General features: G+C 39.4%; 1 protein-coding gene across 1 annotated transcript; it reads right to left on the bottom strand.

Moving 5' to 3' along the window:
• Positions 1-4,824: 4,824 nt before the first annotated feature.
• LOC141829277 (leucine-rich repeat receptor protein kinase HPCA1-like) lies at positions 4,825-9,501 on the bottom strand. Its single transcript, XM_074716713.1, has 19 exons — positions 9,402-9,501; positions 9,057-9,183; positions 8,899-8,970; positions 8,749-8,823; positions 8,599-8,670; positions 8,344-8,505; positions 8,071-8,145; positions 7,922-7,993; positions 7,739-7,810; positions 7,584-7,652; positions 7,417-7,491; positions 7,266-7,337; positions 7,041-7,175; positions 6,524-6,948; positions 6,305-6,436; positions 6,074-6,213; positions 5,773-5,992; positions 5,450-5,685; positions 4,825-5,369 (listed from the first exon to the last, which is right to left on the bottom strand). The coding sequence occupies exons 1-19, from the start codon at positions 9,481-9,483 to the stop codon at positions 4,896-4,898; spliced, it is 2,787 nt and encodes a 928-aa protein (XP_074572814.1). The 5' UTR covers positions 9,484-9,501; the 3' UTR covers positions 4,825-4,895.
• Between the last annotated feature and the right edge of the window lie 16,890 nt (positions 9,502-26,391).

Below are 26,391 nucleotides of genomic sequence, written 5' to 3'. Positions count from 1 at the left end.
CACCATGCTTGATTGAATAGTACAAGAATTGGATTTGCCAATGTCTTGATTCTGGCAAATTTAACGATTTTAGGTAATTACTTTTTACTATCTTCGAGGTGTTGTTAGAAATTTGTCTGGAAGATGAGTTTTAATTATTTTTGAATTTTGTATATTTGCTCGAGACGTACAAGAATAAATGCGGAGGATTTGATAATCATCATTTTGTCACAGTATTTAGGCTTCTATATTTATATTTTTTATCCTCTCATGTGTTAAATTTGCATTTATATTATATTTCACAAGTTAGATTTATTTTGGGCTTTTAATATGATTTCTTTTATATTTAAGGAATTATATGTTAATTATTTGAATATGATTTTTGTAGGCAATCAAGGGATCATGGGCTCTAGTCAGATCGAGCCGATTTAAGCTTAAGGCTAGGTTTAAATGAGAAGATTCGATCTAGAGCAATTTCGATCGTTCATCTAAAATTAGGAGCGATCTAAACCATCCATCAAAATCCGAGCTATCCAAGTCAAGGGAGAGTGAATCAGGACCACTAATGAAGATTTGAGCCCTTGGATCAAATCTGGAATGATCTCAACCCTTGGATTAGATCTAGAGAGTTATCAACCGTCCATTCAAATTCAGTTCAAATGAGAAAATTGTAGTGCTGAGAACTTTCGATTTTGGATCGAGGGAATAAAAGGAGGGCATGAAACAAAGGATGAATCTTCTTCTTCTTCCATGATCCACCGCCGACGATTCTTCTTCCTCCTTCACCATCGGACGAGTCAAGGGATTCCCTTATCAGCCGACCATCCACCATCATCCATCGAGGTTAAAGGGGTTCTCCTTCCTCAATCATCTTCGACCATCTTCCAGCTCATCCCATCACTAACGACTTCATCCATCTTCACACCGACGCAAGCAACAATCAGCGACCCACCTTCTTCCATCATCCAAGGGTAAAAGGGATTCCCTTCCCTAGTCATTCCCCTCATGCCAAGATCGTCGACGCCACCGCCATTCTCCATCAGATCAATCTTCAACATCAGTTCGCCACCAACCCAACCGTCGCTCATCGTCGAGGCTACCAAATTCCTGGGGATTCCAGGTTGGTCAAAACCTTAATTCCATTTCACCACATTTTGATTCAACATCAATTCATCTTCATCAGCTATCGGATCATCACCACCGAGCATCAACAAAGTCCTTCACCATAAATCCAACTAATACAAACTCAAGGGATGCCCTAGCTTGATCTGTGAGTATCATTTAGGACCATAGATTTCTCCATTGTTGGAATGTAATTTCCTTTCATGTGATGAATTGTTGGATGTATATTCTGTTTAATTTCTGCACACATTTTCTTTGAATTTGAGTTAGTCTTTGATTAATTGATTTGTATTTGATTAATCATAGTGTTATTGTTCTTGCATGGTTGTGTCTAACAATATTTTAAATTTAGGTTAATTAGATTTCTTATTTTTCCAATTTCATGAGTTGAGTTACATTCGTAGTTTTTTTCCAGTTTTACTTTATTTTCTATTTGATGCAAGTAGGATAGATTAAATTAGGTTCATTAAATACTTTAGTTTCATTAATGTTTCACTCCATCATTAATCTCCTTGTAATTGTAGACCATATGTATTTTAATTTTCGTTAGTTTAGTAGTCTCAAAATCCAAAATCCTAAACCAATAATAATTCAATTCCTTCATAATTGTTACATCCAGGAAAGGGTCTCAAAACCAGACCACAAAACTGTCCTGTTGTTTACCCGTAGACCAATGCAGGGCAGCGACATTCAATTATACTAAATAATTCAACTATCCTTATGAACTACTTAAAACTCAAGGAAGAAGCAACAGACACAGGTGAAACACCCACTTCATCGATTGAATCCTCAGCGGCCACACTTGAAGAAGTTGTTCAATCCTCCTCGGATGCAACAGCTGCACTTGAAGTTGCTCAATACTCGGATGCCACAGCTGCACTTTAAGTTGTTCCATACTCGGCTGACACAGCTGCCCTTGAAAGAAGTGCAATCCTCTACAAAAAGCACTATATACAGACTCAGATGCACATCCCCTTACTGCATTTGCAGTTTACTTCGCATCCCCAATTTACATAGACCCATATGCCTTAGCCTCAACAAACTCATAAGCCCGTTACCGCATTTCAAGTTGACTTGGATTGAATCCCTTAAATTCGGTACCCAATTGGAGAACTAAGGAATTAAAGGGGAAACTCCCACATAAGCAGAAACTGAAAACACAAGGATCAACCTCAGACAAAGCTTAAACACAGGACGAAACCTCAGAATTTAATATAAGTTGGGGAGAAAAGAGATAAATAGCCCCAAAGGCCCTACTTACTATAATTAAGTTCTAATCCGCCTGTATATAATATAAGTACCTCTGCTACGCAGAGTAGAGAAATAGCCTTTGGGGCTATTTACGACTAGCCAAAGGCTCAGCCCTAGTAGAAACTTAAACCTAAACCTAATATATAGACATCTTCAAATACTGTGCAACTCATATACATTCAATCCGCGCCTTCCTATGCTGCCATTGACCCTACGGTGACTTCTTCGATTGCATACTCAGCTGAACTTTCCTCAGGTGAACCTTTGTACGCAGCCCCTGACAATATATAACAGTCGTTCGGTTACCTTGCATATGTTCCTGACTACCTTGCATGCACCCTTAGGTTCAGTATTCCCTTACGCGCTCCCTTTGGTTCAGTCTGACTTTCCATTACTCCTTTATAGGCGTTACGCTACCTTACTTTTCTTGTGTTGATCTCCCTTTTCAGTCTGACTTTTCTTATACTCCTTCACAGTAGTTCCGGTCCGATCCCGCCACTCCTTGCAGTCGTTCCTGTTGCATCCATTACCGGATGGGGAAGTTGCCACTAAAGGAGAAGCCTAATCAGGTAGGGCTGCTAAAGTCGCTAAAGTAGACTCAGTTGGGGATGCTTTACTTTGAAGGAAAGGATTGACATACTTAGTAGTTTCGAGGAAAGGATTTACATACTTAGGAGTAGGATACAGAGGAGCGCTTCGGCTCTTGAGTCAGCAACTAAGGCTAAGGATGCTTCGGCTCTTGAGTCAGCAACTAAGGCTAAGGATGCTTCGGCTCTTGAGTCAGCAACTAAGGCTTCGGTTGACCTAGCTATGGGTACAGAATCTATTTCGGTTGACCTAGTAAAACAAGTACAAATCATTTGCACTGAACACGTACCACCTCATAAACTGACCTACTTCGACTTCAAAAGGAGAAGCAACAGAACCAAACGCGTCTTCGACTACCCCAGCGCACTCCTTTACTTCGTATGCTGCAACTTTGGCTGCTGACATTTAATCCTCAGCCACAACTTAAAACCACTTCTTAGATTCACTCCTCAGATGCACTTGAAGAAGTTAAATCCAAGGCTGACACAGGTGACCTTTCATACTCGGAATGACCCAGCGGCACTTAAAGAAGTTCAATCCTAGGCTGACACAGCGGCACTTAAAGAAGTTGTTCAATACTAGGCTGACACAGCTGACACTTCAGAAGTCAAATCATACGCAGCCCTTTAAGAAAGGTTCCCCTTCAGAAGTCAAATACGCAGCTGACCCTTCAGAAGTTAAATACGAAGCGGACCCTTCCTCAGCTTCCCTTGAATCCTAAGCAGCCCCCTACTCGGGTTCCCTTGAAGAAGTCAAACGGGGCAACTTCAAAACAACCCTTGGAAAGCTCCAGGGGCAACTCCAATCAATCCTGTCGTTCCTAAGGTGCAACTTCAGAGAAAACTTACAACTTAAACTCGAAACTAAGGAGAAGCCAAAGCTACAAACTCAGGAGAAGCCAAAGCTCAAAACTCCTCAAAAGGAGAATACACATTCGCAACCACAACTATCACTTAGATGAATGGACTGGCACTTGCCGTAGTTGCAGTTGCCCTTGCATCTCCCATTTCCAGAAGCACTTGACCCAAACTAAGAAGACCCACACGGAAAGCCTTAGCCTAAAACTAAGAAGCACTAGTCTTTCCAGCATTTAAAGTAGGAGCAGTTGCCTTTGTATCCACCATTTCCAGATTCATAAGACAATACATAATACAATCGCAGAACCAGAACAAGTGGAGAAGCCACAGCTACAAAAGGAGAAGCAACAGGCACAGGTGAAACTTCAGCGATTGAATCCGCAGCTGACCTTGAAGAAGTTAAATCCTCATCCTCAGGTGATACTTAAAACCCCTTCGAAGCTCCTGGTGCCTTCTTCGATTGCATACTCAGGTTCCCTTTACTCAGGTTCCCTTTACTCAGGTTACCCCACGGAGCGGTACACCTTTCGTCGGCAGCCGAATACTTCAACCACAAAGTACCCCCTTGTAGCTTTAAAACACCCAGGGAAAGCCCCAGCTCCAGGGGCAACTACTCGCCATTTTGAAGCTGCAATCGACTCTCTCTTTGAAACAACTACTGAAGTCAAAACCCGGAACTCTATCTTCGACGAACAAAAGGAGAAGCAACAGACCCGGAACTCTATCTTAGACGAACAAAAGGAGAAGCAACAGACCCGGAACTCTATCTTAGACGAACCACTCAATCTTAGACGAACCACTCACTCCTTTGAATGAACTACTTTACAGTCGTTATGTCCTGCACCCTTCCTGGCGTCCTGCACCCTCCACCTGTCGTTACCTTACTCAGGGCGGTCTGAGCTGTCCTCTTTCGTTACCTTCGGTTAAGGTTCCCTTGAAAAGAAGTCAAATAAAATACGCAGCTGACCTTTAAGAAGGTTACCGAGAATATTTTTCATTTATCTCTACTTATTTTCTTTAACTAAGTGCAATGAACAAAACATACTTGGAACTACTAATTAATTTAAATTTACACAAGTCTTTTGAGAGTTTTCTTCTTTAGATCCCATGTCTACCAGTAAATCGATAAATATCTTGGCTGCTGACTTGTTTGCTGAGTTCTGTTTCATCATAAGCATCCTTCATGCTTCCCAACTCGATCGCAAACGGTAGTGCTGAGGTTGACTTGTTCGATTCATAGTCTGTTAACAAAATTTCAATTTCCTTGACAACATTATCCATGGTAAGTCGTAGTTCTGATGACTCCTCGAGACATGATAAAGCCAACTCTACGAATCTACGTAGGCCATCAAGGCTGCCAGACTTGAGAAGTGTGGAATCGATCATGTCCTTGAGACCATACCATTCTTCATCATTCTTGTCGATTGCCATCTTCACTCTGCTAACAATGTATTTTCCTTTATGCAAAGCAGGCTCTGAAGTAATCATCTCTAACATTACGACGCCGAGACTGTACACATCACTTTTTGCAGTCAGTTGTTGGGTCATGACGTACTCAGGATCAACATATCCCTACAAAAACAGACATTCCACAGATTAGGTTATTAATTACTGACCATTTAGCATGTTCATTTAGAAGGAAAGTTGCTTACCGGTGTTCCCTTGACGTGAATTGAAAACTGACCCTCTTCACTGTTCATCACTAGTGTGGAGAGACCAAAGTCTGCAACTTTGGCAGTCAAATTGTCATCCAGAAGGATATTGCTGGATTTCACGTCCCTATGAATTATTGGAGGATTTGCATGATTGTGAAGATAAACTAATCCTCTAGCTGAATCCAAAGCTATCTTGAGTCTCCTCTTCCAGTCTAATTGTATTTGATTTCTTCCTGCAATTAGCAAATGGTGATAAGCATGGAGGACTGAATAGAACTTCCAACTTCATTTAGTGTTTTTCTTTTTGTGTGGATGCGTACCAGAGAGACTGTCCCTTAGAGTTCCGTTGGATATGTATTCATACACTAGTAAAAGTTCGCCCTTTTCATAGCAAAATCCTACTAATTCTACAAGGTTGAGATGATGCACCCTGGAAAGCAACTCAATCTCGGTCTTGAACTCAAGTCCACCTTGCATGGAGCCTTTCTCTGATCTCTTGATGGCAACTATCTGGCCATTTGGAAGAGTTCCTCTGTAGACCTGAATATAGAAGATAAGCATTAATTGAATATATCAGACAATCCTAATGTTGAAGATGTATATCACCATAAGAGTCTGTACCTTTCCGTATCCCCCGGATCCAATTTCATTTGCTCTTGAGAAATCATTAGTGCATTTCTTTAGTTCATCCAAAGAAAAGCTTCTTGCTCCTCTTAGTTGTGGTGCATCTCCAGCATCTTCACCGAACGATCCCCAGTATGCTGAAAGAAACATGAGAAGCATCAGAAAATTTCACAAGGAAGTCATTCCCATAGCACAGGAAACAACAATGTTCTAGTGAGAATAAACTACCAAAAGGATTTCTTAGGGAGAAGGCCCTTCGAGCTTGTCTTCTTTGTCTCAGTGCATAGATTGCTAGTCCTGCAATAATGAGCACAGCGACAGCGGACCCAACTGCTATTCCAATTGTTAAACCTCGTATCACTGGAGTCATGCAATTGCAACAATATCAAGTGAATGGTTAAGGCATAACAAAGGGTTGAGTGTCTTGGAAGAATTCAGAGTGCATACCCCGATTTTTGAAGGCATATTGAAATGGAGAAAAATAGCTTGGTCCGATGGCATCTGGGAGATGAAGATCTTGGGTGTTAAAATCCAGCAATTCGATTATGTCTTCCCTGGTGAAGGATTTGGAATTTGAATGACAAAACCTCAGCTCTACTCGGAGATAAGAATTAATGTCAAAGGAAAAATTCCAAATCGAAAAGTTGATTATCATTGGTTTCGTCCTGAGAAAATCCTCAAACCCTTTCTCTAATTGTGGCAGTATTTGTTCAATGTAACCATTATAAGGTGCTCTAGAAATAACTAGTCCTCCATATGGCTGCAAGCAAGTGATATTGTTGGAGGAAATGCTCTGTGAATCTGATCTAAGATTTTGGCAGTATTCTGTTCGCTGTAGCTGAGTATTGTTGCAAACTGGGTTTCCTGCAAGTCTGCATCAAATTGGTTGAGGTATATCAGATAGATATATGAGAGGAAGATATTGGTCATATGCTTGTATATATACTAGAATTGTGCTGCTCACTCGAGTTTCTCATTGTAATTTGACGATAGCGTGATCGAGTTAATATCATTGTTTTGAAAATTCAGTATCCTCAGTTCTGAACTGGTTATGGAGCTTATGTCGAGGGTACCATTGAATGAATTGTTTTTAAGTCTCCTGCAAATTTAGAAGAAAGAAAATGTGTCAATGAGATAGTTATCTGTTTGGAAACTGAGAAAGTTTTGTTTCTTGCTACAAAGAACATACACTTCCTGCAGCCACTGAGAGCTAAACAGAAACTGTGGAACTTCCCCATGTAGCTGTCCAAACTCAATAATTCTGAAACAATGAAGAAATAATTGCTACCTGAAACTGCTAAATGATATTGGGATCTAAAAAGGACGGCTCTTATACTTACAAAGTTGTGAGATTATGCAAATTTGATAACCATTCTGGAACTGCTGATGGGTCAAACGAGTTATTGCTTAAATCCCTGACATAAGAAGCAACAAAGCCAATACTGTTTGTATAAATTGATGATAGAGGACTATCGTTTGCTAGGAAAAATATTCAGTTAATTCTTACAGATAGTTGAGTCCTTGCAGCTCAGTGAGATTCGGCATTGGTCCTGCTAATGTGTTGTTTGCCAAGTTTCTAAAATGGTGAAAGAAAATGAGACCTTAGAATGCCACTTCAAATTAATGATAAGGATAAGGTGTTGCTGTTACTGATTCACTTACAAAACACAGAGGTCAGTGAGGTTGCTGATATTTGATGGAACTGATCCATTTAGAAAGTTATTATCCAGACGGCTACAAAACATAATTGTAATTGGTAAGATCATGTCCAAATGATTTATGAAGAAGCTTCCTAATTAATAAGACAGAATAGATAGATAGATTTATGGCTCAGCAATTACTTACATAATTGTTAGTGTCTTAACAAGCCCAATTGTCTCAGGAATTTCCTCGCTGAGTTTGTTACTGTCAAGGAGCCTAAATCCAAGCAATTAATATAAAATTGAAAGAAAGGTTTATAGGAGGAAGAAAAAAAATTGGATGTTGTTTCTTACAAGTGCTCAAGTATCATGTTAGGATTGAAAAGTTTACTTGGAATCCTGCCTGATAATTGATTCCTGTTCAGATGACTGCAAAAAACACAATAGCAAGTTAATTAATTCCATAAATTTATAGCAAATAGACTTGCTATTTTTGGATATGTTGTATCATCCACTACTTTGTTGTATGGCATGTTTGATATGAAGAATACGTATGTTTGTTATATATAAGTGTCACCATTTGTATTCATCCTTCCACGTAAATACTCAAGGAAAAGAGAGCCTTACAAGTGCTCAGCTTTTAAAAGCATGTCCAATCCTGAACTGTCATTAGTTGAAGTTGGGAGAGTCCCAGTCAATTGGTTGTCGGCTAGATCAAGGTAGTTCAGATTGGAGAGCTGGCCCAAAGATGCAGGTATTGTGCCATTCAACTGGTTTGAGTTCAGTGCCCTGTACCAGCGTTCAAACTCAAATCCTAATCTATGAACAACAAAATAAATATACACAAATCACTGAAAGATAAACATGTTTTTAAGTATTTACAAGACCGTAAGCTGCAGCAGATTGCCTAACTCTTGCGGAATGCCACCACTGAATTTGCAGCCGATTAGCCTCCTGTTTAATCATGAGGCAAGCTTCAATGAATCGCCATGACAGGTTGAATTTCCCCTTTTACTATTTCAGAAAACTTACAGAATTTCAAGGTTGGTCAGCATTCCTATGCTCGATGGGAGGGGACCCTCAAGATTTTGGTTGTAAGATAGGTCCCTGCAAATATCCAAGTGTTCGAGTGAGACTGCAGTATTATGTTTTGTGATCTATTGATGCGCACGCAGTAGTTACAGGATTTCCAGTTGGGACAGGTTGCCAATTTCTGGGCCTAATGTGCCTTGAAGCCCCATGTTGAATAGCTTTCTGCAGGAAACAGGATTAGTACTGGAATATCAAACAGCTTCATGGAAGGAACGCAGGAAGAAGGTAGCCAGCAAAGAACATCTCACAGTGTTGTGACCCTTGAATTGCTGCAGTTGAGTACTCCTTCCCACGGTTTGTCGCACGGATCTCCAGACCTTCCCCAGCTCGGAGGTGCGTTCTTCCATTTATCGGACAAGGATTTCAGAGCGGAAACTGTAAATTAATTTTTACTGGGGTTGTTAGCTACTAAGAGCGAGCGACGCTACAAGAACAGAAAACAAGTGATGCATAAACATGATGATATTTTTGTTTATGCTCCAAGATAATTAAAATTCGGCGAACATAAATAACAGTAACCACATCTCAGAGTTTTCATCTTCATCGCTTGAAATTAAAAAAGAAAAGAAAAATTAAAATCTTGCTTTAATTACCATCTGCTGGTTCTGTCGTACTTGAACCCTGCTTAAAGCTGAAAATGAAGAACAACAGAAGGAACTCCGTGATCCGAACCATAGTTAACGCTGGAGATGACAAGCGATCTGGAATCGTCAGAAAAATCTGGAATCGGAAAAACAATAGCATTCGATCATACATGGAGCCGTGACTTCTTCTCTATATAACAGTATGCTTCGTAAGAAAGGAGATAAAGAATAAAAAGTGTTTTTTTCTTGCTAAAGACGCCTCTGTGGAGAGGACCTAGTTGTGGCAGGAGAAATCCAACGATAATTCAGAGTTGCTAAGATGTGTTTAATAATTGGCCACGTCCATAGAGGAAGATTAATCAACTGCTCAGCAACTCTGAATTAGCAATTGCCGACCGGTTGACAGTTGATTAATCTTCTTCCTCTTTGGATGTTTTGTCGTAAATGTATTAACGCGTGTCACTTGACCAGGCCAAGACAGAGAGTTGGGTCAATAATTGTACTTATTGGTATATTTTTATTCATGCTTTGGAACCACAACACCACGTGATTCGAATCAGGAGCCTGAAGAAATGGACGGGAAAGAAACTAAAACGGGAACGGGCAACAAGACCAAAGTCGGGTAGGATTGATATCTCTCTAACAACAGAGAAAATACATCCTGCTGCAAAAGATGGCTATTGACTTTCAAGAAACCAACCAGGTGACCAAATCCACAGCAGGTGGCTATCGAGTTTCTAGGAAGCAGTCAGTTGATCAAATCCGCTTTACTTCTTCCAAATAAAAAGCATTTTTAAAATCATTTTCTAATCAAGGAAAAAAAGTTCTTTAGAATCCTCAAGAGGATACTTTAGTTTCATAACTGGTATTTTGCTAAATCACTCAATCAGAATCATACAGCCAACTTTCAGTGTTATCTAAATCAGACACCACACTTTTAAATTTATCAATTCATGCGTCATATTCCAAAAATATCCCTGAGGTAGTCCGCACAAAAAGTATGACTTGTTCAAACCACCACAAGCATCCGAGCCATCAAACCATCTATGAGGCAAAATTTATATGCATCCATAAAAAATTGTCATTTAACACGCAATCGTTACTACTTTACCGTCCTAACTTCTATTCCAATTGCCAAAATATTTGATGAAAGTGATGTTCTATAACATTATATTTGAGAAATGTCCTAAAATAATTGTCTTATATAATATTTTATTAAATAAATAAAATTATTATTTAAGTATACATTTTTTATATATCAAATTAAATCTTAAACTCAATTAATGAGGTCCATAATACAATGAATATTATGAGAGAAATTATGATTGGATCACAATTAGTGAGTATCTCTATATGTATAATTATGTACATATTGAAATATTTTCTAATCGATGAATTGATAAGACTGGACATCATTAATTCTGTAAGACTAGCATATGTTAGACTTTTTGATTTTACTAAATAGCTAATCCTAACTAGTTGGAAACATTGGAATGTTGAGAGTTAACATATATATGGATATTGGTTAAGGATAACTAGTTTATTGGAAGTGATCATGTGACTCCATACATATCTATGAAGATCTCATTGCAGTTTGAGTGCAAGTTTCTTTCGACTTGAGGTATTCAAGTCCTCTTGGTCATGGAGACTTATACTTTGACATCTTAAGAAACGTCTCTTCGAAGGTATGGACCCGTGATGATTGCGCATAAGTTGAAGTACCTGAAGGTGATTGAATAACTCACAGAGGATTCATTACTCTTTTTATTAGGAGACATATACCCTATGACCATTTGCAAGGATTGTAACTCGTAAGTCTTTGGCTAAAGTAGAAACACGTCAAGAGGATGACCCTCTTAGACAGATGTTTGAGTAATTTGAATCCACAAGACAAGGAACTACTTCTTGGGCTAGGTATGATGTAGTCAGCCTAGTGGGGGCTAGCACATAGATCATGTCCTGAACTAAGTAGGTATAATATAAGTGAAAGGAACAAACACATGAACAACTATAGCTGCTAAAGGGTTCAGAAGTGGTTTTGGAATCAACTGTGATTTTTTGATTATTTGGAGGTCATGATGTATTACTAGGTGTCAATCATGATCGATCTATAATTAATAATTAATTATGAACAACCAACATAAATCAGAAACCTATAAGATCACACACACTACAAGATTGTCTAAGAGACATAAAATGAGTTTGAGAATTATATTCTCAGATCAAGAGAGATTGAGTCTGGTTGAACCAGACGAAGTGTAAATATGGAAGATATTTTGTCAGAACGGAAGCACGGATGGGTCATGTATTTTGAAGATAAAATGGGTCATTTTTGATTTAATTATAAACTAAATTAGTTTGGTTTTAATTAAAAGGTGGTTTGATTTTGAACTAACATGGTTTGATCTTGAACCAAACTTAAGGCTATTGGTTTTAAACTAACAGATATGAGTTTTGGTTCGCGAATCAAATCGTTAGAGATCTATAAATATACCACTTAAGAAGAAAGATTTAACGAAATTAGAAAAATCTAAGGGTTAGGTTTTCTCACTGTTCCTCTCCTCCCTTCTCTTCTCCTCTCCTTGCCGCCGCCCACCCCCTTCATCTTGCCACCATCGCCAACCACCATTGGTGGTGCCATCGCCATCCAAGAGCATCCTGTCGTCGGCTTCCTTGCTACCACCGTCCAGTTGCCTTCCTAGCCATCCAGCCACCAGTTGCCAAGAAGCTATGACTGTCAGTCAAAGCAAGGAGCCACCAAATACAAACAAAGTGTTGTTCCACCGCGAAGGTCCTTCTTCTTCCCCCATCGGCTATTGTTCTAGCAAGCAATTGTTATTGCCGAAACTCCCATGCCATTATGCTTGCTGCTCCTCATTAGCAGCGAACTGTGTGACCTTCAAACAATGGCTTAATCACTTCGGTTCAATTTGATTTGTATCCTTGGGTTGTTTTGAGCCATCGGATATTGAATTGAATGGTAGGTTTTCTTTCTTATTGCTTCGTCTCCTTCCTCCGACTAGTATGGAAATGGAGACACGACACATGACTTAGTGAAGTCATCTCAAGGAGATCTCGACGTGGATACGAGTAGAGACAATCTTTCTGAATGTTGCTAATTGATGCTATTTCCTCTTCGCGTCATCCAATAGTTATAATTTATTTATGCCATCTTTTCTATGATTATGTATACATGCGTGTGTATCTTTGTGTGATTTTTGATACACATATTGTAATAATATAGATTATTATGCTTCCGCTACTTGTTTAGTGAAATAAAATTTTAAAATGCGCATAGAGAAACCCAACACCAACTACATCTAAAATCTTATTCTTGTCGAAACTTTTCAGTCTTAGCAGTCCATAGCACTGATGACATATATATTTTCTTGGTCTCCTACTAATATATGGTTATTATGGTCTCATATTTTTTTAGAGATTATCATAATCTAATTTTTCATTGTACATTTTCTGAACACCCATCTTCTTTTCTTCTCTTATTTTTTTCTTTCCTTGAGTCATGTCCAAAAATTATAAACAATCGGTACACATATTCTTATCATATTCAATCAAAATGGACACTTATATATTCTTAGGACTAATTTGTTTATGAAAATGTCAAAGTTCGCTTAATCTCATCACTATACAATCATAAGTAAGTTTTGTCTAAAATTCACTATGACCCTAGACATAATAGGCTGAAACCAACACCACTGCAGCCTCCTGAATCTGGTTGTGTCCTCAGACCTAAAGTCCAATGCCTAAATTACATCCTATCACCTTTTTAAATTTACATAGCCTTTAATAAATTTGGCACAAACTCACTTAGAGATTTGAGATTATTATACCCACCTTAAGACACCACTAATAAATTCCTCTATGCTTTTTGAGTATGTCCATGCCCAATATTCTTATTTTGGACATTGCACAACTATTAATGAATTTTGTCCAAAACTCTATAATGGCCCCAGGCACATTGGAATCGATCGAAACCAACACCACTGAGATCCTTGAACCCCCTAAGTCTCACCATACCTTTAAACCTAAATTTCAAAGTCTAGATTTCATCTTGTGAATTTTTGAAATATACATAGCATTTAGTAAATTTGACACAAATTCAGGAGACTTGTGATCATCAAACCCACCCTAAGACACCACCAATGGATTCCTATGAACCTCTTGAATCTCACCATACCCGAGTTTTCTATTTCTGGGCACTATACGATTGTCAGTGAGTTTTATCCAATACTCATTGATGGCCCTAGATACATCAAAATCAATTAAAACCAACACTAGTAAGTTCCTTGAATCCCCTAGTCTCACACTGCCCTTAAACCTAAATTCCAAAACCTAGATTGCATCCTGTGAGTTTCTAAAATCTAAAGAACCTTTAGTAAATTTGACACAAACTCACTAAGGGACTTGTGATCATCATACACATCCTAAGACACCACTAATGGATTCCTTTGATTTGAAATTTGTACAACCTTGAGAACTTTAAGAACAAATTCACTAAGGGACTTAGAATCATCATACCCACCCTAAGACATCACAAATAGATTCTCTAAGCCTCTTGAGTCTACCAATGCTTAACATTCTTGATTTTGGACACTATACAACCATTAGTGAGTTTTGATCAAAATTCATTGATGGCCTTTGGTACATCAAAACCAATCAAATTTAGCACTAGTGAGTTCCTTGAATACCCTTGAGTCTCACCATGCCTTCAAGCCTAAATTCTAAAGCCTAGATTGCATCCTGTAAGTTTTTGAAATCGACACAACCTTTAGAAATTTGATACAAACTCACTGAGGGACTTGAGATCATCATACCCACTCTAAGACACCATCAATGGATTCCTTTGAGCCTCTTGAGTCTCATCATGTCTAAGTTTCATATTTCTAGACACTGTAGACAATAAGTGAGTTTTGATCAAAACTCAATGATGGCCCTAGACACATCAAAAGCATATGAAACAAGCACCAATGAGCTTCTTATATCCTTCTGAGTCTCACAATGCACTCGAACCTAATTTTCAAAACTTAGATTGCATCTTGTCAATTTTTGAAATCTGCACAACCTTGAAAACTTTTAGCACAAACTCACTAAGATGTTGGTGATGGGAGCGCTACATCAAACATATATTTTGATGTATGACTAAGTTTAAAATTTGATATATTTGTGATTTGATGAGTTTATTGAGTTTGCACGTGTAGGTACCTTGATAAATGATAAAGTCTTGATTGAGAATCAGATAATGACTAAAGAATTAGTAAGACTAAGCAACATAAGTCCTAGTTAGGAATCAGACAATGGAAATTTCTAGTAGGATTAGGCAAGGAATTCAACCAAGTAAGGAAGACTTAATTGGAAACAAAGTAAAGGAAGTCCAAGAGAGTTAGTTGAAAGTTGAGGTCTTGGTAATAAGTCTAGATGGATTAACTAGGAGTTGAATACCTAGTAAAGATAAGTATGCTACCTACTACTGCTACTCTTACTCATTAAAGTTTATCTTATAGGAAGTTATTTGACGGTTCCAAGTGATTGGATGGGATTATCCAAGTAACTACTGGAGATAAGTCTTGACTGACAAATGTAGGATCGATGTACGTGCTAGAGGGGGGGGGGGGGGGGGTGAATAGCGCGTTGCACACTTTTCGATTTTCGTAAAACTTCGAACGCTTAGGAAGCTAAAATAGAGAATGATGCGGAAACGTAAAAGATGAAGTAAGCAAGTGATACTTTTATTTTTACTTGGTTCACAGCGCAACGCTGCTACTCTAAGGCCCACGGTCCTTGACCATTTACTCTGGGTAATCCACTAAGTCACTTGCCCGTTTTTGGCAGCAAGTGTGTCAGAAAAACGATACAAAACTCGATTACAAGATGTGAAATAATTGAAGTACAGGGTTTGCTTTGTCACCGAACTTCTGGCTTTCTCGGTCGCTCCCCTGAAGTAGATTTCGGTGCCTCGGTGTGAAGTTGAGTAGCTTGGAGTAGGTACAATACCGACGTCAAAAATAGCAGGCTCGGGAGTCATGAGAACAGAGTTTGGAGGCGTTAGAAGTTGTTGTTTCGGCTGCTGGTCGCGAGTCCTTATATAGCCTTGCTGAGTCGACTCAGATGCAGATCTGGGTCGACTCCAGCTTGCGTGGCAGATAAACCTTTATCGTCTTCGCCTGTTATCCTTTTTGAGTCGACTCCGTGACAACCCTAGATTTGCTATGCAATGTCACGATTAGGGTTGCAAATTAGAATTTGTAAATTTATCGAAAACCCACGATGAATTCAAGCAAATGAAGTATAGGGGCCTCGAGTCGTATTTTTCCAAGGACTAGTAGAAAATCGTCTAACTTGAGCTTAGGTGTCGTTTCTTTTTGGGTTTTCACATATGAATGGGGTTTTTTGGGGTTTTTGAAATAAAATGCAATTCAAAATTAACAAGTAGATAAGAAAATGCAACTCACTAATCAAGAATGAAACTATTGAACCTAACTAATCCTAATGCAAGCTACATGAAACTAAGTTAATCAAATGAAATCTAAATTCAAGTGAGTTTAATTTAACAATTAAAAACTGAACTATTGAAACCCTAAATGCTTAAACCAAATTGTAAATCTAGCAAACCTATCAATTGGCATGAAGTTGGCTCAAAACAATGGATTGTTGGCACGCTACAGTAAGTTTCAAATGAAAATTTCGGTTGATCAGATTGAATGAATTGCAAAACCAAGCTAAACAATTCCTAAAACCAATCTAAATTCAAACACAAACTAAACATTAACCACATAACCACATTAACAAGACTCCTAAGACAAGAAGTTCAGAAAAACTCAGTTGCAGAAACCGAAATTTGCAGAAATGGAGGTTTTCAGAAATGCAGAAACAAGAATGCATCCAATCCTCTTTTCTTCCTTTGATTCCTCAGCTTGGCGTCAAACAAGCTTTACTGATCGCTTAGTAATCTTCACGTCGGTCTCTTGTGTGTTTGGTAGCTGCCCAAACCAAGAAACACGCCGGAAAAACCCTCTCCGCCGCGGAAATCAGCTTGGACAGTAACTTTTCGGATGGCAAACCGGGTTCCTTGCTTCCTCTCTTCTCCGATGATGCTGCTGTTGATACAAGGGAACTTCACGGTCCTAGGAGAACCCCTCCACGAAACGCGAGCTCCGGTTGCGCAGCAGAACGCCGGAAACTTCAAAAACAGGATGAACGGCGGCGGCAAAACCCTCGCCGTCGCGCGCCGTCCGGTCGCCGGATTATACCCAATCGGCCGGCGTTGGACTCTTCACCGATCAAGGAATGCAATGGACGAAATTTGGACGGATGGGGCTGCCTGTGGAGGTACGCTGTCGAACAGGGGATCGCGGTCGCGGGGGTTCTGGGACGATGAACAGTGCGGCGAGCCGACTGTTCATTCCCTAAGTTTTGCCTTTAATACTGCTGATTAATCAATCAATCTGAGCCTTTGATTTTGAATCCGACGGCCAGACTTGATCTGAGCTCTAGGGCTTCTTAGGGTTCCCAAAAAATTCTGGGATTTGGATCAGGCTCGATCCGAGTCATATCCTCCATGTTGGCTTGATCAATTTGACGAATTTGACTCGATTTGACCGCGGTTGAGCTCGAGTTGAGTCCGGTTCAAGCCCTAAAATCAATTAAAACCAAATTAATGCCAAAATTCACCATTAAATCACAAAAATTATATTCAAGCCTCAGATTATGCAATAAATGACAATTAAGATCAAATCGATTCATTTTGTAATTTATTTTCATGTAAAAACCCAAAATTGAATCGATTAAAAATGCATAAATCCTAGCTTATCACTCCGATTGACTTCTGGGTCGACTCCAGTTGCGGTGGCATCAGTGGCGATAACTTTTGACCCTGAGTTGGCTCAAAACCTTACCTGAGTCGACTCTAGGCTGAGTTGGCGAAAAGTCGACGCGTTGACTTCCGGATTCCAGTTGACTCGGCTGGAGTCGACTCCAGAACCCATCTGAATCGACTCCAGACTCGAAAATCTAACTTTTTGTCCGGAGTTCACATTCGTCTGACTTTTCCTTCCTGCAAAAGATGTTAGCCAAAATAATAACACACAAAGGATTAAGTTGTCACCCACTCTCCTCGAGAGAATTTACCTGATTGCCAACTGAGTTCTCCTGACTCGTTGGACTTGTGTTCGGCTCTGTCTTTGCCCCCCAGGATTTGCGCTGCAACTGATCCTCCTGATCAGCCCAGTCTTCTGCTGCAACTTGGTCCTCCTGATCAAGCCCAGACTTCTGCTGTAACTTGGTCCTCCTGACCAAGCCCAGACTTCTACTGCGGCGTAGTCCTCCTGACCAGCCCACACTTCACCTGGTGCACTTTGACTTTGCCAAGACTTCATGCCTAGTTGCACTAGGACTTAACCTGTCTCCTGTAAGCTCAATTTAACTTGGTTAGCCAAACCATATACTTAACTTAATCCTAGTTCCATAATCAAAACTCTGGTTTGATCTGCTAGTGCTTCTTGCACTAACAACAAAGTCAAGATATTCTAGGCAACTAGGGTAAGGAGTGGGACAACCTCAGTGTTTGGGCGATTGGAGAAGCTTTCAGGCGATCGCTTTCAGGCGATCGAGACGATAATGTGATCAACAATCTAGAGGAGGTGGTCAAGATGGGAGTTTGACCATGCTACAGGCACCCAAAAGGAGTCTAGACAATTAGAGACTGCATAAATATTATCGATGGAGATAAAGTTTACAGCCATGTCCACAAACTCCAGGCGACGAAAGTGGTTCTAATCAACTGAAATAGTATCATGTTAGCATCGACTTGGGCTCTATAAAGGAGGTTTGAGGCATTGCTTCTAGACAAGACAATCATTTGGTTCGACATTCTATTTGCTATGCTTCTACCTCCTTGTGTCAACATTCTATACACGTGCTTCTCAAAGAACAACTCGAGCTTGTAACATTGTTATTTCTAAATTTCCATATATTTTCTTTATTGTGCTTGAATTTCTATTTCTTATTAAATGAGTTTCTCCACCTCTAGAAACTTTCTGAAAAGGAGAGGGTTTTAATAAGAATCAATATTTTATTTTAATCTTGCATACTAGATCTTAAGTAGTATTCTCTTAGTCTTGCATACTAGATCTTAAGTAGCATTTTCTTGATCTTGCAATACTTGTCATACTAGATCTTAGGTATTCTATCTTCTTAATGTTTCCATATTATACATCAAGTTAATTTTGTTAAGCATACTTTTTATGCTTGGGATAATTTAGAATTTATTTTGACTACATACGTTGTGTTTGATTTAGAACTTTACTATTACATCATAATTCGATATCACCCCCCTTAGCATCAATTAGATCCTATAAATTGGTATCAAAGCGGGTTGAGTTGATGTATGCTAGGAAAATTTGGTTAAATGCATGTGTAGATTAAATAAGGCGTATTCTACCTAGTGCATCTGGAATAAGTTGAAGTTAACTCATCCCATTCTAAACTAGTTAGACCTAGGGGTTATATTAAGTTAGTTAATTCTTCTATTAGATTGGTCTATGAAGTGACTATCAAAAGTAGGTCCCTATGTCTCGCCACGGCCTAAAAGCTAATTTAAGAAACTCTTACTTAACTTACCCAAAATAGAACAAGTAAGTTGTGCAACCTTTATGGTTCAGTCAAATTCCGAGGACTCAACCAATGAAGCTCAACTCGAGTTAGAATCAGAGTTTGCATCAGACTTCGATAAGACAACCATCAAAGTTCAAAAAAATTTAAGGTACTCGGTCCAAGTAACATTACTTTAAATTCAAGTTTATTCATTAAAAAAGGTATTTACATTGAGAATTTAAGTTTTAATTTGCTTAGTCAACTTTGTGACATTGTATATAAGGTAGAATTCTTTTCAAATAAATGTATTGTTGAGTTTACTAAGGAATCAAATTTGACATTATTATGAGTTAGACAAAATAATATATACATCATTAACCTACCCTCTTCTTCACACAAGTATTTTATTGCACATCAAGAAGAAACAAGGCTATGTCATAAGAGACTAGGTCATACAAGTCATACTTAGTTAATTAAGTAGAACATAATTATTTTTAGATTATTAAATAGCATATTTATTATGTTAAGTCAACTCATGCTAGCTCAAATCATTCTATGGTTTAAACACATGTTAACTCATATTCAAACCTAGGAGTTAAAAATTTTTGACAAATCAAAATAGACCCCCAACTTAAGGGGAGTTGAAATTGATTGCATATTTTGACTTAGACTAGGCTTAAGTTTTAGCCTTAGTGGTTGTTTTGACTTGTTGTGACTTGTTCTACTATGAAGTCAAATCCTTAACTTGAACTTAATTTATGTTGGCTTACTGACAACTCTAGAATTGATATGTCATGATTAAGGTTTCAAATTGATTTAATTATTGAAAACCCACAATGAATACAAATAATCGAAGTATATGGGTCTCGAGTCGTATTTTTTCGAGAAGTAATAGAAAGGTGTTTAAATCGAACTTGCATGTCGTTCTTTTTGGGTTCTTCAAATGTAAATGGGTTTTGATCTTTTGATGTTTAAAATGAAATGTAAATTCAAGAAAACTAATGCAGGAATGAATTAATGAAACATGCAATTGAAACCAACTTATCCCTAATCTAGCAATGTAATCAATTCAAAGTCAAGATATAAAACCTAAACTAGCTAGGATTGGAATTTTCCATCTCCAATTATGAAATGCAAAAATCAATTTCTTAGATGATAGGAAATCAGAAATCAAGCTAACAACCGCAACAGTCTCATGTGAAGCTCAACAAAGCATCAATTCAATGAAGCAAACCACTAAAACATGAAATGCAAAAAGACCAAACCTAACGTGCAATGCAATTATGTAATTTAGCTATTCATTTCCACTTAGCTAGCAATAAAATCCCTACTCAAACTAATCAAATCTAGCAAACTGATACTGAATAGTATCGGCTGATACTGAACAGTGCAACTTGTTTTGGATTCAAGGTAAATTACAACTAAGTTAAAATAAACTCTAAACACTTCAAACAACACCTAATAACATCAAGTATTAAATAGGCAATTAGCATTCAAGATTGGAAAGCAATTAAACAAACAAAGATCAGAAGTTTAAACTATAGAAACTCAAATGTGCAGAAATAACAAGAACAGACACATCCCATAATCCCGTTCTCTTGTTTCCTCAATTTGATGTCAAGCAAATCGTCGAATCCAACAATGTCGTTGTCGGCAATTCCTCCGGAGTCTTCAACGTGGTCACTTGCTTCGGTTTCTAGCAGCTAGCACCATGAAAACCCCGAAGAAACCCTCTCCAGGTAAACAAAATGTTGTGTTGTCGTGGTTTTGGCTAGCAAAACTGGAATCCTTCTCTTCTTCTTGCTCTGATTGTGTTGCTGATGATACAGAAGTGCTTTGTGATCCTCAAAGAACCCCTCCATGAACCGCGGCATCAAATTGTGCAGCAGCTCATCGGAACAACCAAGAACAGAGGTTACGCTCACCGAAGAAACCCTCATCGTTGCGCACCTTCCAGCTGTCGAATTGCACCCAAAGGACCAGCTTCAGACTCCTCAGGGACCAAGGAACACAATCAAATCAGTTTTAAGGGGCGGGGCTTGCCCTAGACGTACTCTCTTGAGCAGGGAAATGGCGCTGAGGAACAAGATGAACAGTGGCGCAACCACTATTCATCACATTCGGATTTCTTTTTATCCCAGCCGTTGATCAACCAATCTGAGCTGTTGATTTATGATCCAATGGAAAAGCTTGGTTTTGGGGTTTAAGGAGACTTAGGATTTGTAGAAAATGGTGGATCTAGATCGGGCTTGAGTTAGGTCATGTCTTCAATGTGGGCTCGATTTTGGACAAACTTGACTCGAGATTAAAGCTCGATCTTGGTTCAATTTGAGCCCTATAATCGATCAAACTCAATTAATGCAAAATTAGCCATTAAATCATAGAAATTATAATCAAACCTCCAATTATACAACTGATGTGCATAGGGAATATATGTGTTTCTAAGGTTTTTATTGCACATCTTTTTGTATTTCATGTCATTTTCGTACGTTTATCACATCCTTTATCTATGCACTAGGCATGTTTTCTCCATTTCCTGTTTCGGAGGTCTGCTTTTGTGTTTATACTTTTGTAGGATGAAAATGGAGCGAAAGAAGGTGAAACGGAGGATTAACAGAAGACAAGGCAAGATAGGGTCGTGCCTCCAAGGCACGGCTGTGTCTCAAACTCCATGGGGCTGTGCCCTACAGGGCATGGTCGTGCCTCACCACCAGAGAAGCACCTGTCCATGGCCGTGCCCAACAGGCCCGATTGTGCCTCCATCCAGCAAGCCAACTACCCACGGCCGTGCCCACCAGGCATGGTCGTGTCTCCAATTCAGCCCTTGAGCCAAGGCTGGCCGTGCCCACCAGGCACGTCCGTGCTTTCATCCAGAGGAGCAACAGGCTCTAGTCGTGCTTACCAGGCACGGTCGTGCCTTCATCCAGAGGAGCAATAGGCTCTGGCCGTGCCTACCAAGCACGACCGTGCATTGATTCCAGAAGCTCGACAGCACACGGCCGTGCCTACCAGACACGACCGTGCCTTGTTTCTAGAGTCTAGCAACACATGGCCGTGCCTACCAGGCACGACCGTGTAACAGAGGCGTGCCAACCGTGTGTCCTGGGCTGTGTGATTAGACACGATCGTGTGGCGAGGGTTTGATACCGGGGGCATATAAATACCCCCCTCAATTGCCCTAAAAAAGGGGAGAGACCTTGGGAGTGATAGGGAGCCACCGTAGACGCCATCCGGAGCAAAAATCGACGATCCGTCCATCCTTTTGGGGCTACTCCGTCGCATCCATTTTCTTACTCCTTCATCTCCTCCTTTTAGCCTCCAACAGTCGCTGAGTCCACTGCACACTGACCAGCACCACTGATCATCCTCCTGCAGCTCAGTCTCCCCCGCTGTCTTTTTACCTGAAAATTAAGTGCGACAAACTGCCACAATACAAAGCCAAACCTTGACTTGCCTGTTCTTCATTCGAGTTCAAACTTAATCTGCAAACTCAGAGGTGTATTAGCGAATCAAATATCAGAGTATCAGTGACAGAAATGTGCAGAATCAGAAATGAGCAGAGCCCCGATCAGAAAACACTTAATCGATCAAGTCATCGATTAAACGTCGTAAATCATTTCTCTGCAACACGTGTAATCGATCAAGTGATCGATTAACACATATCTTAATCGATCAGCTGATCGATTAAGACACGATAATCGATTACCTGATCGATTACCGATCGCTAATTCCATTCCTCGCTAAAACGTGTAGTCGATCAACTGATCGATTAACATTGGCCATAATCGATTGGGTAATCGATTATGGTGTGTTCTGCGAGTTTTCCAAATTCTTACAGAATGTTCTGTAATCGATCCTGTGATCGATTACATTGAGGTGAATATGATTCCTCACTTGGTCAACTTGTGTCTCACCCAAGCCAACCATATTGGACCATGTATTCAGAGATCAGGCTCCCAAGCCTTCTCCGATCATAGTCTGGTACAGAGAACGAGCTACCGAGCCCTCTCTGACCTAGTCCGGAGAACGAGCTACCGAGCCCTCTCCGACTCCATCCGATCCAGAGAACGAGCTACCGAGCCCTCTCTGACCTAGTCCGAAGAACGAGCTACCGAGCCCTCTCCGACTCCATCCGGTCCAGAGAACGAGCTACCGAGCCCTCTCTGACCGGTCCAGAGAACGAGCTACCGAGCCCTCTTTGACCTAGTCTGGAGAACGAGCTACCGAGCCCTCTCCGACTCCATCCGGTCCAAAGAACGAGCTACCGAGCCCTCTCTGACCTAATCCAGAGAACGAGCTACCGAGCCCTCTCCGACTCCATCCGGTCCAGAGAACGAGCTACCGAGCCCCTCTGACCTAGTCCGGAGAACGAGCTACCGAGCCCTCTCCGACTCCAAGTGTCGGTCCACCATGACCCACTTGAGCTACCGAGCCTTCTCTGACCTACTCGGACTGCCAAGTGTCTGGTCCTCCATGACCCACTTGGACTTTTCGTCTCGTGCCAAGTGTCCGGTCCTCCATGACCCACTTGGACTTCTCGTCTCATGCCAAGTGTCCGGTCCTCCATGACCCACTTGGACTTTTCGTCTCGTGCCAAGTGTCCGGTCCTCCATGACCCACTTGGACTTCTCACCATGATTATTCAGTCAACATAGACTTATTCGACTTCTAATCAACATATTATCAAACATCAAAATCCAACTCGAATCAACCCGAGCTTGACCAATCTGGTCAATATTGACCTGAGGTTGATTACACCAACACCGATCTCTTGTTTCCTCAATTTGATGTCAAGCAAACTGTCAAATCCAACAATGTTGTTGTCAAAAATCCCTTTGGTGTCTTCAACGTGGTCACTTGCTTCGGTTTCTCATAGCCAGCACCATGAAAACCCCGAAGAAATGCTCTCCAGGTAAACAGAATGTTGTGCTGTCGTAGTTTTGGCTAGCAAAATTGGAATCCTTCTCTTCTTCTTGCTCCGATTGCGTTGTTGATGATATAGAAGTGCTTCGCGATCCTCAGAAAACCCCTCCATGAACCACAGCGTCAGATTATGCAACAGCTCGTCGGAACAGCCAAGAATAGAGGTCACGCTCGCCAGAGAAACCCTTGCCGTCGCGCGCCTTCCAGCTGCTGAATTGCACCCAAAGGACTAGCTTCAGACTCCTCAGGGACCAAGGAACACAATCAAATCAGTTTTAAGGGGTGGGGCTTGGCCTAGACGTACGCTCCTGAGCAGGGGAATGGCGTTGAGGAACACGATGAACAGTGGCACAACTACCGTTCATCGCATTCGGATTTCTTTTTATCCCATCCGTTGATCAACCAATCTGAGTCGTTGATTTCTGATCCAATGGAAAAGCTTGGTTTTGGGGTTTAAGGAGACTTAGGGTTTGTAGAGAATGGTGGATCTAGATCGGGCTTGCGTTAGTACATGTCTTCATGTGGGCTCGATCAATTTGGGCAAACTTGGCTCGATTCGATCACGATTGAGCTCGATCTTGGTTCAATTTGTGCCCTATAATTGATCAAACTCAATTAATGCAAAATTAGCCATTAAATCACAGAAATTATAATCAAACCTTCAATTATACAATATATCACAAATCTAATTAAATCGATTCATTATGCAATTTATTTTCATGCAAGAACCCAAAAATGAATCAATAAAGTGCTTATAACCCCTAACTCATCACTTACTTGTATACTTACTTTATTTTAATGCTTATTTATTTAAATGTTTACTCGCTTACTTGTTCAAGTTAATATATACTTACTTACTTATGCAATTTAAGTTGATGCTCATATGCTTACAAATAGTAACTTGAATTACTTGAGTTACTTGACTTTTAAGCTTACTCTAATCAATTACGCATACTTCATTCATACTTATTATTTGATTTAAGTTTGCTTTTTAACTCTACCATGTATCTTACTTAGAGCTTACTTATTTTTACTTACATAATTATTTAAAATCTTGATTAATTATTTGACTTGTATGAACTCATAGTTTTACTTATGTGCACTTGTAGCAACTCTTAATGTTAATTTTTGTTTGCTTCAGCTAGTTTATCTTACTTCAAGCCTTGTTTCTAAGAATATTTATTTACTCTACATGTCTATATGTTTCAATACTTAATTGCTCATTTTCTTGCTTACTTATTTTTAATTAAAAGTTTTCTCATTCTCTTAAGCACTTCTCTTAAGCATATGTACTAGCTTACTTGTTCACTTGATAAAGTAAATTAATTATTAAATTTTACTTAATGCTTACATTGACTTGCTTACATATGACTTTGATTTTAGATACTTGTCTACTTTCTCACTTGTCTTATTTACTTAAAGTTTGTTTATCTCAAGTTAAAAAAAATTAAGCTTATTTTAATACTTACATGTCTACTAGCTTAACTAACTTTGCTTGCTTTAAGTTAATTATGTTGCTATGCTATATTGCTTCACTTAGCCTATGTTTTAAGCTAGTACTTGACTTAACTTTTAAGCTTAAAATCCATTTACCATTCAAACTTAAAGAGTACTTGCATCTTACATAACTTAATATACCCCTTGATATTTTAACTCAAACTCTTTCTTTCCTATTTTTGATATATGAAAAAGGGGGAGAGAGTACGGTTTTGTTTTAAAGTTAAGAAAAGTAACGAAGTATCTTTCCCAAGTTAAATTTCAATTTTTTATAATTGAGGAGGAGTTTTATATTAAGGGGAAGAATTAGAAAATCAATTAATGCATTAATGTATGATTGCATATAGATTTCTAACCTTTACGGTACATAAAATGCATAATCTCTTTCAAACTTTGCTTTTTTTTGCTAACTTTAAACTAAGTTTCCACACATCAAAAAAGAAAAGATTGGTGATGCTAGAAATACCACATTGAACCTATATTTTGATGTATGATTAAGTTTAAAGTTATGTCTATTTGTGATCTGATGAGTTTGCAAGTGTAGGTAACTTAACAAATGACAAAGTCCTAATTAGAAACCAGACAATGACTAAAGATCTAGTGGGACTAGGTAAGAAAGTCCTAATTAGGAATTAGACAAGGAATAATCAGGAACTAAGTAAATGAAGTCCAAGAGAGTTAGCTGGAAGTTGAGGTCTTAGCAATAAGTGAATTAGCTGAAAGTTGAACATCTAGCAAAGGTAAGTATGCTACTTACTACTACTACTCTTACTCATTAAAGTTTATCTTGTAAGAAATTACTCGACAGTTCTAGATGATCGGATGGGATTTCAAGCAACTAGTTGGGGATAAATTGGCAAAGTCGAGAGCTTCTAGGTGATCGACAATAGCATGATCCAGTGATTTGGAGGAGGTGGCCAAGATGGGAGTATGACCATGCTCCAAGAGATCAGAAGGATTCCAAGCGATCGGA

This window comes from Curcuma longa, chromosome 5 (genome assembly GCF_044706935.1).
Source record: "Curcuma longa cultivar G26 ecotype Majalengka, Jawa Barat chromosome 5, ITB_CL_G26_1.1, whole genome shotgun sequence".
Lineage (NCBI taxonomy): Eukaryota > Viridiplantae > Streptophyta > Magnoliopsida > Zingiberales > Zingiberaceae > Curcuma > Curcuma longa.
Note: the sequence above shows the minus strand (reverse complement) of the source record. Positions and strands in the feature narration are given on the sequence as shown.